This window comes from Diadema setosum, chromosome 17, assembly GCF_964275005.1.
Source record: "Diadema setosum chromosome 17, eeDiaSeto1, whole genome shotgun sequence".
NCBI classification, from domain to species: Eukaryota; Metazoa; Echinodermata; class Echinoidea; order Diadematoida; family Diadematidae; genus Diadema; species Diadema setosum.
In genome coordinates this window covers 8,614,380-8,629,624 of record NC_092701.1, presented here as the reverse complement: position 1 = coordinate 8,629,624, position 15,245 = coordinate 8,614,380, and the positions used below count along the sequence as shown (strand labels likewise).

Sequence of the window (15,245 nt, the reverse complement as noted above, 5' to 3'; positions counted from 1 at the left end):
GTAGACCGGCCTTATGTAATCAGTGAATGTCATCTGTGAGTTATACGTGTTATGCTAGCTTCAAAAATTGAAGATTGTATAAGGACAGGGCTGAAGGTTTATGTCCCCTTAAGAGAGAGAGAGAGAGAGAAAAAAAAACCCAAAACAAAGCAAAACAGTGCTCCATAGAGTTGATGAAAATTAGACATCCACCAGATAATCATACAACAAGCAAAATCTGTAACTAGACAACCTAACACAGATACAAAATGTCTTAACCCTTTCTAGACCAGCTCTAAGTTTACGCAGGTTTATGGTATTCCCAGGTCAATACGATGGTGTTCATTAACTTGCTTTCCTAGAGGGTTGAATTGAAAGAATGCTCCTTTGACTCAGTGTTCAAACATTCATTTGAGATCTGGCCTGACAAAATGAGTAGCATGTCACAGTGGTAGTTTTTTGACATAAAATTCAATTAGTGGGGCCAATCACATTTTTCACCTCTGCCAGTAAACTTGTTTTTTGTGTAAAATTTGATGAAACTTTGCCAGGAATGTTGCAGCAAAATGGTAGCTTGCCTTGACGAAAGCAATCCTACGAGGAAAGATGTGAAATCATGCCGATGTATGCACACACAACAAACTGTAACAAATCCATCTTTCTCTCTTGACACAGGATATAATTCAAATCCATCAAAAATGGTAAAATAGCATCCAATCAGAATTTAAAAGCCATTTCAATGACATTGAATAAATTCATTTACATACATAACAAATCAAGAATGTGTCACAAACAGCATCATGTCTTACCTTGTTACTTTGAATATCCTCAGTAGCCTCAACGCTCGGAGCACGCTGAGACCAAATGATCCGCCTTTATAATTTGTCCATATCACTTCAAACAAGCTCGCTAATATAACCTGTGATGAGGCAGAAAAATAAAACATGACCACAAATGGAATTGACTGCCAAGACACACTCTTCATCAGTTTTTAACCCATTGAGGATGGACTGATTTGCTACAACACGCATTTCCCATAGACACCTGCCTGAGTTTACTCGGGACTCGTCCTCAACGGGTTAACATTTTGTCTACATTTATTTCAGTAGTTTTATTAAGTTTCAAAAATAATTGTACAGAACTTATTTTCCTTTTTTTTCCTCCCCGACTATATATCACTTAAGTGGATCATTCATTCTTTGAAACATGTAATTATTATTTAACACATTTGGCAGAGGTATGTTGGAAAGTCGTGGTGTGCATTCTCATTACCTTAAGCGGGGTACTGAAAGTGGTGTAATGTAAACATCTAGCAATGAAGGGGAGGTTTGCAGAGCATAAACCTAATTATGTGCCAAGTGCAATGTGCTACACCTATGTATTTCTCTTTGCTCATTAAAAGAAGACGTCAAATCCAACTTGGAAGAGTAACAGACACAGCTATAAACTATCCCCGACTATGTCATCCCATATTGCATATTATATTCATTCTGAATGTTATCAGATGAAGAGTTTCATCACAAACGAGTTACATGTAACTCCAGTCAGGCTAATTTGAGATATTTGCAATGAAACCTGCTAAAAAATGAAAATAATATATGATAAATGAATTAATAAGTATGAAATATTTTTCATCAAAACTTATAAGATATAAGATAACTTATAACATCATAAGAATATTCCTTGGTGTAATGTTATGCAACAAGTGACATATCACTGAAAAGCTTTTACTTTGCTCTATCTGATGGTGAACTTACATTAGAATGTTATGATAATGGCCTTTATTTAACACACTTTGCAATTTGATAGTCTCTTCAAATTGCCTTCAAAACATCTGGTTCTGGTAATTAGACACTTATTTCAAAAAGAATTTTCTCTTTCTCTATTTCCCCCCCCCCCCCAAAAAAAAAAGGTTACAACTGAAAACAAAGTGGAATAGAATAACAAAAGTTATGGACACATGAATAGAATGCAATATAAAAACAGAAAAACATCAAATAGTCACTAATGTACCCATTGCAGGCCAAGCTGTGTAGGTCTGTAATGCAGGGTATGTGAAGAGTTTTATCGCAAAGTGAGCTAACTCCAGTTTTGATATATTGAGATATTTGCTATTAAAGCTGCTAAGAAACAGAGAAAATAATGAGAAAATATTGCATATTTTTCATTATGAATTCAAAAGTATTCCTTTCTCATGATACAAGTGAAATATCACTTGCAAGGTTTTATTTTGTTCTATCTGATGTGGACTTACGTTAAAGACTTTAAAAATGGTGCTAAGCCCATTTTGCAGTGAAACTCTTCTAAGTGCAGACACTATCTGACATGTGTTATACTTACAAGGCAGTCAAATTTGTTGAAAGCAGACTGGAAGTACACTCGAGGCCCCATACCATACATCTTTATTAGCATTTCCATTATGAAGATACATAGGAACACAATTTCTGCAAAGTCTGGATGGGAGAAACATAGAAGGATAGATAGATAAATATATAGTCAGAATAGATAGATAGATAGATAGAGAGGTAGATAGATAGATAGATAGATAGAGAGAGAGATAGAGAGAGAGGTAGATAGTAAGATAGACAGAAATATAGATACAGATATATGGATAGATAGATAGATAGATAGATAGATAGGTAGATAGTTTGATAGATAGAAACATAAATATATATAGAAAGATAAATAGATGGGTAGATAGATGAATATATACACAGAGTAGATAGATAGAGAGGTAGATAGTTTAGATAGAAATATAGAGATAGATAGAAATATAGATAGGTAGAGAGAGAGAGAGAGAGAGAGAGAGGTAGAAAGAGAGAGAGAGAGTGAGATAGATAGATAGAGAGAGTGATTGCTCGAGTGTGTCAGTAAATATGTACATCCAAGGAGAGTAATCAAATGTATTGATTGGGCATGACTGTGCATCTGCACTTTTGACCCCCATAATGATTGGCAATCAAATTTTCGCGAACAATGAGAAATGCATCCTGATGTCGTACTTATCGGGATAATTTTTAGGGTTTGCAATGTTTGTTACTGCACATGCCGATCAATTTGTGTCAGCTTTAAAGAAAAGAAGAAAAGATGTTATCCTCACATGATGAAGATCACTCATCTGAGTAACCATGGCAACCAGCAATCATAAATTGATGGCTACATACAGCTAGCAAAAAATTCCTTGCAGGGTATGAAAACCAGAAAGGACAGTGGACACACTACAATATAAATTCCTTTCTTTGCAGATGCAATTAATCATGACTATTCTTTCTGTATGCAATATGACTTTGCTTGCAACAAATGTGACACTTGAAAAAATAGCAATTTTTCTCAACACTGACTTCAGTAAAAACTTGTGCAACTGAGAAATGGATCATGGTCCTGTGTTTAAGATCTAATAATACAACATTTGGAATGGCTTGATTCAAAAATACAGCATTTGATGTTTTTGTTATGGTTATTGCAAAAGGTCTTGAGATGCTCACAGAACTTCACGTAGGCTGGTATCATCTCAATGAATATCTTAACGAATATTGTACCCTTCCAGAAATGCAGACTTACATAAGAAGGAGTCTAGGAAAGTCGGTTGCTCGTAGTGCTCTATCGCTACACAGATGGTGTTCAGGAAAACGAGAACGATGACGAGCCAATAGAAAGCCTGTGTCTTCACGGCGTGCCGTATCCCGAATCGCAGACGCTTCTCTGCCCTCCGCAGCCTCATGAACTTCTTTTTCCGCTTCTTCTTCTTTTTCTCTTTTTTAGAAGATGAGGTGGAGGAGTCTTTACTAGAGTCTGTTAGTGTCACCATTAATGTCATTTCAGATTAAATGTTTAAAACAAAGAGAGAAAGAAAAAGACAGCATGCAGGATACATGTTGTGACAGAAATGTGATTAATGCACCAGAAGAAGTGACAGAAATTTGGCAGAATCAGCAAGAAGAAAAACAAATGAGATGTTAGAATTTACACGCAAATACAACGCAACCAGACGCAGATCAGCACGCATTATTACACACCAAGGATTGTTTTTTGTTGTTGTTGGGTTGTTGTTTTTTTGAGGGGAGGGGGTTATTCAGAGCACCAAATGTTAAGCAAATGAGGAATGGAGTATAGATTGCATGCAAATTGTAGAAAACAGATAGGGGATAGATATACCAGAATGACATGTTTAGGAGAGTAAGATTTAGTGAAAGTGGAATCACATCAAAATGGTGATGTGAGACAGTTTATAGAAAGAGACAAAGACGTTAGTCCAGATTAAAGAAGTATCCATTTAAATTTTATCCCATTTTTTTTAAAAGTCAGAAATATGAATATGTTAATTGCCAAATAGAAGCAGCCAATATGATTGTTAGATGAATGTTAATAATATAGGAATGGATATCCAAAATGTAAATATTAACATGAGAGTGAAGTGGTAAAAATAGAAAGAAGGGGGAGAAAGCAAACAAAGATGAGATGAACGGAGGTAATCTTTATGACATACGCGGCATTCAAAGGCACAGACAACAGATGCATCAAGGACGAAATCCAATGGCATTTCATATATGAGCATTTGATAAAAAGAGGGACATATATTATTTGATTGCCTCAGTGTATAACAACAAGATGGATGTCAATAAAGCACAGAATATGTTCCACTTATGGGAACATATTGACATTTGATAAACTGAGCATTCTACATATTTCGGCAAAGGTCAGAGCATGACTGTCTGGACATATCCTTGAATTGGTTGTTGAACAAATATGGGTGTGTGTATTATGTTTCAGTGGTGTGTGCATATATGTTTCAGTGTGTGTACATATATATATATGTTTTGATGTGGGTGTGTATGCTTCGGTGTGTGTGTATACATATATGTTTGAGTGAGTGTATATTATGTTTTGATGTGTGTGCGCATGTGTGTGTGTTGTCGCTATAAAGTGTCTATGTTTGGCTGTGTGTGTATGTATGCCTCAGTATGTGTGCCTGGGTATATGTGTATGATTGGTGTAAAGAGGTGTATATGTTTCTTAAACTTTCATATTAGTGTAAATGTAAATGACAACCACTTAGGAATACATATCTGCTATCTATGGACACACACACTAGAACTGCTTAGAGACACCAATCACTGATACACACTCAATATGTATAATATACATAAACCACTAACACACACATATATACTGTTTACTGACTGTAGTGTACAAGGTTTATACAGTAACTGTGGACACACACTGCAACCGCCACTGTCCTTGATTTCTGGAAGTATACAGCAAGCATTGGTTCATGTCTAGAAGGATAGATACATTCCTGTGGTCTAAATTTACAAAATTCATATGCAAAATGTGTATACTCCCTCAAAAAATGGCAGGCTTCTCATTTGCAAGTTTAAAGGGGATGGCTAGTACCTGATCAGTGAGAATCAGTGGGAATGCTGGGGGATGATTGTTCCAATCCTTGTGGATTTATTTAAGAGTACATTCCATATCTATTGTTGTGTGAAAATTATTTGCTTCAGAATGGTCTCATATTCAAGTTATGTGCAGTTCAATGTTTCCAGGTTAGCATGCCTGTACAGTGTCGGGGCAATCGTTAACGGTCAGTTGCCATGTGGAGTGACCATGACTGCCATGAACTGTAAAGCAGCAGTTTCTATTCTCATTCATATATCTAATTTGCACGCCCTGAATTAAAATCCATTATTACATGTATGTGCATTGTGGATCTTTCAGACTATGCAATGCTAACTCCTGACAAAGTATCTTATCAATAGACAAGCTCCCTAACAGTTCATGGAGGAACACTGGAGAAAATGATGAAAAAAGCATTCTCTTCATCAGATACTACATGAAACATAGTAACGCCCATCGATCCCCACTGGGTTTGAATACAAGAGAATGAAAATCAGTGAGCCAAAAACCATTTTTCTTTTCTTTTTTTGGCTTTGCAGGATCACAAATTATTCATACAAAACCAAGTCTGAACATGTATATGTGTGGTTGGTCCAAGATATGTGTTTTTATGTTGGAAAGAGGGGCATGGACAGAGCCTGAAGTCCCATGTATACATGCAGACATGACAGCAGATGGCATACACACTGCACAAGGTCGCTCAACAGAACAAAATGCACGACTTGTGTGCATGACGAGACTGCGTTTGCTAAGTGTCCTCTCCTCCGTCAACGGTGCCCCCATCTTACTGACGGTGGCAGGCACTTTTCGTGAGCGAGGGAAGCGTATTATGCTAAGCGATATGAGGCTACTTGGATATGGGCAAACGCCATGCTGGCAGGGCCCTGCATGTTCATCACCACCGCAGATATGCAGCAATGTTGAGAGTATCGAAGCCATGTACATAATGTGGTCTCAGCTCAGTGCAAATCTTTGTCTTGTAAAGATTTGATTTTCTCTTCTCTCTACATTTCTTTCTACATCTCTGTTTTCCCCTCTTTTATTTCTGCATCTTTTCTTTGTCTATTACCTTTTTCTTTTTTACCCTCTATGATAATGTAAAGACTATTTCTATCTTTGCTCAGCATCCCTTTCTATCAATATTCTGTTTACTTTTTGGTTTTCCATTTGCCTTCATTTTTTTCTTCTCTTTCTTCCTTCTCCACTGAAATGATAACAGGGGCACCATTCTACACTCCACATCATATAAATGGAATAGCTGATGTACTTTGGATATTGTTGGGCAAAAAACCAAGTTCAATGTACCTCAAATTTATTGCAAATTAGACTGTGACTTACTAATACATATCCCAATAATATGTGGTGTGATAATTTCTCATAGGTGAATATTTCTTGTATATTGGCTGGTGGGCATTTGCTGATATCATTACTGCTAACCCATAGGGGTAAGATTAGAGAGACTCCATTCTACCCAAAGAATATGCTGCCATAAACAACTACAGTGCTCATTGTCTTTAGCACTGTAAAGTAGTAATAATCGATTAAAAAGGGGACAAAAACCTAAATGCATGAATTTTACGATTACCACCATCCTTGTCCCTTCAGCCATAATAGTATCAAAGGGAAGAAAATATTCGAAATCCATTGCAAAAATAATGATGGACAATTAATGGCAGTTCGGAAGGACTTTTATTCTGATTCATTATAGAAACTGTTTTTTCATGGTTTGTTTGGGAGTAATAGTATATATTAGTGTGTGTCTCAGCAAACATTTTGATCCTTGGACCTACTTCTTAAGGCACTCTATAATGAATGCAATGAATGACATCCACAGTTACCACAGGGAAATAAAAAATCAAAGTGCTTGTTGCCTGCAGGCTTCTAAGGTGACAGCTAAGATATTGTGAATTACGATCACTGCAAACTGTTTTATGAAATGGGCCCCTGGTCTAGCCATCATCTTCTCCACAAAACTGAGAGCCAGACAATGTTAACTGATGTGGATTTCATGTCACATGGCATGAATTTTGTGTCACATGACATAAGTCTTGTGTCACATGTGAATTCCTACAGGTCACAGATGACCTTTTTGATCCTCCACTGAGTGGATGGTTAAACATACATCTGTGAAAAATAGTTCTGAGTGAAAAATAGTAATTCAGGCTTATATTTCTAAAAGCATAGTTAATAATTAATATATTTTGGGATATCTGTAAGATTAACAAACATTTCTTCATTTTTTTTTTTTGCTTTCTGTACATATATACATACACTATTTTCCAATCAGTTACATGAAAAAAAAACCTCTGCTAATGAGCTTATGTTTGTATGTATCTACTAACAGTTTCTCTGTTTTTCTTTGTACTGTTTTGAAAATAATCTTACTTTGCTCCTTCAATGTTTTGACTGTTCAATATCTAGATTTTTTTAATGGCTTAAAATTATATACATGTATTTCGTGATAAACTGGAAATACAGATATAAAACCTTAGCTTTTCTGAAAAGATAGAAGAGGATTACTCAATTCAGTTTCGATTCAAATTACATACTACATAGTTATGAAAATACCAGATGCATAATTAGGTATCCACAAAACTGTTTACAAGATAAGTGGGCCATACACTTCTATGTGTACATATTCACAATGACTACCATTAATCCTACTTGATATGATTAGTGGCAATGAGCCAAAGCCATTATTTGATAAAGAACTTTGCAGGCTTTCTAGTAATTATATGTAGTGTATATAACATAATTTTATAGATATATATCTTTCTCTCTCTTTATCTATCTATATGTATGTATCCTTCTGTATATAAAAAATATGTGCTATATATATGTAGTGTATATTACATATAAATTTAGATATATATCTTTCTCTCACTTTATCTACCTATATATCTTTCTGTCTATATGTTATATGTGCCTCACTCATATCAACTCTTTAGGGATCACGAGTGACTTGTTTGTACACAAGCCTAGTGGTATTTTGAGGCAGTGGTGGGAAGGGGGTTAACCAGTGAAGCAGTCAGAAAGGAACTGAACATTCTAACAGGTGTCTGGTTCCTATGGGCAAGAGATAGTTACGGAGATAGACGTAGAGCACTCTACAATGCTTTCCAACCCCCGCCCATCAACCGGAGTAGATAAATGGCGATCGATCCCTGCGACCTTGGCAAATTGTTGCTAATACTGAGCACTCTCGGCAAACACAAACACACACACACATACAGACACACTAACTTATGTGCTGCAGCATCATGTTTAAATATTTGAGGAGGAAAAGAGAGGAATATAATATTGTCACTTAGAGATCAAAACTTCAACTGAGAGTTGTTTTTTTTTTTTTACTCTGAGATAAGACAGAATCATTTGTACACAGAATATATCACAGTCACAGCAAATATGTGCAATTCACAAACAACAATCGAACAAACTAGACAGACGTGGTGTACTGGGAAAAGAAATGTTAGTATCCATTCAAGTGAAGATATAGGTGCATACACTATGGCAGTAATGTGCTTCTCACAGACATACATATTCAATGCTGATAGTTATATCACTGCATTAGGTTACATCTGTCTTTGATTGTGCATGTATTGATGTGACTGTTAATGTGGTTGGGTTGTAGGCTGTAATTAAAGGAGTGTCCACAACTAACATTTAAATCATGCAAGCCAGGGAGTTCTATTTTCAAATGTCTGTCCCATTTAAATCTTAGGCCCTGTAAATTGGTGATTTGTCTTGATGTCTTTTTACTGTCTGATTTTTTTTTTTTCATTATCATGTTGGCTTTTTGTTTTATTTTGATGTTGACCGCCATACACAAAAGGGCTCTGAAAATCAATAGCTACCTTTTGACCCCAAAAAGTTTTAATGAGTCCCGTTTAACACTAATTACATTATGGTCCTCACAAGAAATGTTTGTTCTGATGTGTTATATATTTTGTTTTTCAAAGGTGTGCCTATCAATGAGAAGTAGCATGTACTAAACGTTGTTATTACATCAAATGAGAAGCAGAAGGAAGAAAGTGTGAGTAGTCAGTAGAACAAAGGCCCTTCTGCTTCTCAGATGATGTGTTGTCTGTTTTGCGACTTTTATTGGGATGGAGGCATCCCATTGGCCCACGGGTGACATATGTTAGAAACAGATATTGAGTGTGTGTTACATGTGGATACACGCATCAACCATTGTGCAATATCACATCGGATGATATAATATATGGTGCCATAGGGGTCTCTTTTAAAAAGAAAGGCCCCTACAGCCTTGTAATAACATATCCAATCACAAGATGTTAGGTATGGGGAGCTAGATGTGCAACAAATGTTATAGGAGGCACGCGTGTGACAATATCTTATTGGGCACTCCACCTAGACTGTAATTAGCTACACCGGGCGTGGGCGATTTGCCATTACTCAGTTCTTTCTGCCGCATGGCAGCGGCTCTCCTTCGTGCTGCTCATTGGGGAATGCAGAGCGATACGGAAAAATAAAATAACAAAGGGAAACATAAATTTGTTTCGGTTGATTCTTCCAAAGACAGAGAGCAATAAATTCAACAAATCATTTCACGTACAGTTGTATGGGTGGACAAGGAGTTACAATGACGTAGGTGCAAAAGCATGCTTGCGAATAAAAAAAAAAAAAATAATAAAATTGTGCTCTACAGCATCAAGCAGCATGCAATAAGACACAGTAATTGCAATTACATCAATCAATACAGAAAATATATCCATTCAGATATTTTAGAACTAAACCTCTTCCAAAAATCAAAAAGGAATTAACTCCCCCTCTGTGTAAAACCTTGTTTTCATACTTTTTTACTGACAGGAGATTCTTGATAGGGAAGCATTTTTATTTTGTCAGAATTATACAATGGTTAGAATCCTGAAATGGCGAAAACAGTCTCCTGTTATACATCTCACAACATTTGATCCAAAAGTAATACATAAATGTCTTAACAGCCCTGGCTTATTCCCACACAAGTATTGTAAACACAAATATCAAACAGTTGAATGAGATGACTTTCTGACTTTGTATAACAAAAATTCAAAGACAGCAGCAAATGAAGAACTTTAATTAGTTACTAAGTTCCACTTAGTGCATGGAATTTTGACTTATACTGCCCCCCTGTACTGCTGCAGTATTCTGGGCACAGTTTCATGAAACTAGTCAGCCCTGACAAGTTGTCAGTTTCTGAAATTACCATAGCAACAGTCATTGGCCAGATCTTCTCAGCCATCAAAACCAAGGACTTTACTGAAATTGTCAGACTCTGACAACTTGTCAGGGTGGACAACTTTCGTGAAACAGTGCATTGGTGTATATACTTAGACTGTTCCATTTTTAAAAGAAGGGGTGGTAGGGGAGGGAAATTGCTTTTTACCTTCAATGGCTTCCCTCTCCTCCTCTGAGATGGACTTGTCATTCAGCATAACCTCTTCGGCCTTACAGATCCACTCTAGGTATCCGTTCAGCTCCTTGTCAATCTGCTGCTGTCTCCGGAGTTTGAGAAACGCTCTCCGGTTTTCCACCCTCTCTCTCTCCTTGGCAAACTCTCTGTGAAACAATTCAGCAGTGGAAAACAAGATTCATTAGTAGTGATAGATTGGGTCTGGAGCAACAGCTAGCACTAAAATTATTCACATCAACATCACCACAACCACCACCAATGTCATCATCATCATCATCATCTTCATCATCGTCCCTCACTGCACCTGATCCTTAATCACAGGCATCCTCCTCCTCCTCCTCCTCGTCCTCCTCCTGCCCATCATCATCATCATCATCATCATCATCCTCATCATCATCGTTGTCATTGTCATCGTCATCATCATCATTGTCGTTGTTGTCATTACTGCCATCGGCATCACCATGAACATAATTTTCATGATGATGATCATCATCACTAACAGCATCTCATCATCCTTCATCATAGGCATCCTCTTCATGACTCTCCTCCTCCTTCTCCTCCTCATCATCTTCAACCATGCTGGCATCATTGGTTCTCTCACATCCATGATGGAGAAAGTTGGACTTCCTGGAGCAGTGAAGATCAGATGCCACTTGCCATCACTTTCGAGCACATTGACTCTGACTACAAAGATTGGACACTTCTACACCAAAAGTTTTTCTTTGAAAAGATTAGGAGATCAAAGTCACATGGATGCCTACTTCAATGATGAGTTTTGTTGCACACTGTTAAGAACTGAAACTGATGGGCAGAATATTGTCACACAATCCAAAAGTTATTATTGATAGGGTAAGAAATAAGACTTAAAGAACAAAGAAGAAAGAACCAAAACAATGAGAATTTGTTATGATAATGAAAGAAATCCCCACATTTCCTCTATGATTTCATTTTTCTTTCTTTGTTGTTGTTGTCATTATTTCCAGCAATAACCTGCATTAGCCACAATGTATTGAGCCTTGCTAAACATCACCAAAGGTCATGCGAGAGACAGATCAACTAAAAAACATCACATGGTGGAAGAAATCCTGTGGAGGATTTCCAGTCAAAGCAGAGCAAACATGCACACACAAATAAAATGCAATCACTAAATTGGCAACTACGTGCATTTGCATGAAATAAATCACACAGACACTATGTATGATACACACACTAAAGCACAGTGTAGCAAGACACACTGATGGGCTTAAGCTTCAATGAAATACTCCACAAACAAAGTAATAAAAAAAATGGAAGAAGGAAAGTTAGATGCACTACAAGAGCCAACAAGGGAGTTGGAAATTCTACAGAGGCAAACACTTCTCCGGAAGTATCAGTACACATGCCAAACATGTTTGCACATTCTCAAGGTTGGGAAAAAAATGGAGGAAACATTCTTGAGAAGAGTTTTGTGAATAAACAGGATCAAGAGATGAATTTTTTTGAATGAAAGTGAGCCGGAGTTCTCAGAATGCATCGAGGAACGAGGACAAATAAATGAGTTTGACTGCCGTGCTACCGGGGTCATGGTTTTTCCCCATTCTCCTGTATCGTATGGATCGGTAAATTCATGTCTCTTCAGCAAATAAAGTCAATACCGCGCAATATCATTCCACATCTGGCTTAGATTGCACAAATTGCACGCACAGTGGTTTAATCGACACAGCTCCGTGCCTCGTGCTTTATGGACTCTGGAAGAGCGTGCAAGTGGTTGGCTGACATTAATAGTACGGCTTGCGCATCCGAAAAAGAAGAAGACTCCATGCACAAAGATTTGCTCCAGCTATTTTGCCAAAATTACTCCCGTCTCTCAGGCATGGAATTGGAAAATGTAATTCTACCATGGCATTCTCCAAGCAAGTCATGCAGAGGTTATTTACTTTTGCTGAGCCAGCAGTTTCACCGAAAAAAAAGTAACCATCCTCTCCATCTCATACACACACACAGACACACACACACAAACCCCCTCCCCCCCACACACGTACCCTTCCCCCACCCACAAACACATTCACGCACATACACTTTATTACACACATATTCAAGCACATGCACATACAAATGCAACCATAAATTCCCCACAAAAAAGATGGTACTGTAGCTAGTACTTGAGTTAAACATGCTACAGAATAACTGAGATGTGTTTGGTCTTTTAAGCTAGTACTTGAGTTGAACATGCTACAGAATAACTGAGATGTGTTTGGTCTTTTAAGCTAGTACTTGAGTTGAACATGCTACAGAATAACTGAGATGTGTTTGGTCTTTTAAGCTAGTACTTGAGTTGAACATGCTACTGAATAACTGAGATGTGTTTGGTCTTTTATAGTTAACTGTCATATCTGCTTGTTGCTTCTTCTGTTTTATTTTCCCCCTGACGACGGCTTGAGAAAAAGACATATATTGGGAGAAATGCACTTCAATTTGTGCATATGTATATATGAATATACAACTGAACATGTAAGTATACATCTACAAACGTATAATATATGTGATATATATATTCTTGTAACATATATTTATATATGTTTGCATATACTACTTGTAATGTACAAATACACACATGCATGCAGACATATATATATATATATATATATATATATATATATATATATATATATATATATATATATATATGTACATATACATATATTCACTTAGTATTTAAATAATATTTGAATATTAAACCATCCCTCAGCAAAAAACAGCAATGTCTATGTAAGATAAGAAAGAGAGAGAGATAGAACGAGTGAAGAGAAGATGGCACTGAGGGAGAAGGGAGGAATTGCAGATGGAGGAGAAAGTCATGCATGTGTCACATGGTCGGCAATTGGCGCTGGTTAATCACCATGCCTCTCATTGCAGTTGACATTCAGAGAGAGGAGAGAGTTTTACCCCCTATGAGTCTCCACACACATCCTCCCGCATCTCTCTCTCTCTCTACCGGTTGGCGGGGGTTGATTACTGGTTTGCATTGTGGCGGGAATCGCATGCGAGTGTCCTCTCCCGGTATCGATCAATTTGATTCTCATTATCCGCGGCCTTCGGTTGCACCTTCCTGGCGAGGGGCGCGCTGCGCGTGGACGGGTTTTAACGACGCAGCCTGCCGCCTGGTCTCTTTGCACACACACACAGACACAACACACACACACACACTGACATCGCTTTGCTTTCTACCGATGTTTCCTTCTGCTTCAGTGTTCATCTGGGGTACTCGCTTCCACAAATCAACAGTCATGTCATAATGCAATAATACACTAATCAAAGAGATACATTTGAATTCACACTTAGTTCTTATCTTTATCTATCTACTGTATTTATCTGTTTATCTCTACATGTTTTTATATTTACATATGAATAAAACATGAAGAGTTTCATCACAAAATAAGTGAGCTCCAGTCTTTTCAAGATGAGATATTTTTACAATTAAAGCTACTAAAAACATAGAAAATTATAAGAAAATATGCAATCATTACCTCTAGAATATTTCTTTTTATGTCAAGACTGAGGTACATGTATTACTGAAGGGAACTCTTAAAATAATGTATTCTGACATTTGAATTTTACAGATGAACTCATGTGTCTATTCATACAACATATCATATTATGGACAGATATATAAATGTATGTTTGTATGTTTATATGAAGTCATATCTATGATATGCTTGATATGATCTTGATATGCACACTTGTGTGTCTGTGTGTCTGTCTGTTTTTGCGCACGTGTGTGTGTGTGTGAGCGTGGGATGAACACACACTCTAGGGCAAATTGGCACACTGCTCTTATTTGGGCACATGGGTTACAATTTTGTATACACAAACAAATAGGCTATTGACAGAATGGTTCAAGTGCATTTTTTTTTGTCTTTAAATGCCCTATGTCTGGATTCCTTTCGATTCTTTGATATGTCATAAGCTTTGTATATTCATTTCTAGCTATTTATTCTGTTTTTATGTTCAAGGGAAACCCAATGTAAAGTTTAAGGAACTGCTCTATGAAGTGCTGTCTTGAAGAATAATATATAAGATAAAGTATGTATATAGATGTATCTGCCTAATAAACTATTGACAATGTGCATTTCCAGTGAGAATATAAAAATTATATTCTGTTTTTCTCTTATCAAATTAGGATAGATTTATAGCTGAATAATCTCTTAACCAGCTTTCCTAGTTCAGCGCATGACTTTTGGCTGTTAGAAGTAATATCTCTATCATCACACACTACTCTTAATTACTTTTTAGAACAGACACTTGATGCACGAATAGATGTTTTTACATCAGCTTAACCCATTGAGGATGAGTCCGGAGTATGCTCAGGTAGGTGTCTATGGGAAATGCGTGTCGAAGCAAAATCAGTCGGTCCTCAATGGGTTAAAGACTTGCAGTTTGATGACTGTGACTCAATATCCCTGCCTCTACACTCATT

General features: G+C 37.0%; 1 protein-coding gene across 1 annotated transcript in view; it reads right to left on the bottom strand.

Annotated features, from left to right (window-relative positions):
* Window positions 1–15,245, bottom strand: part of LOC140241110 (voltage-dependent calcium channel type A subunit alpha-1-like) — a 229,002-nt gene that overhangs the window by 122,601 nt on the left and 91,156 nt on the right. Inside the window, exons 9-12 of the mRNA XM_072320878.1 lie at window positions 10,763–10,935; window positions 3,541–3,771; window positions 2,320–2,432; window positions 789–898 (exon numbers count right to left, since the gene is read on the bottom strand). Of these exons, the coding sequence (XP_072176979.1) occupies window positions 789–898; window positions 2,320–2,432; window positions 3,541–3,771; window positions 10,763–10,935 (627 nt within the window). The remainder of the gene's footprint in view (window positions 1–788; window positions 899–2,319; window positions 2,433–3,540; window positions 3,772–10,762; window positions 10,936–15,245) is intronic.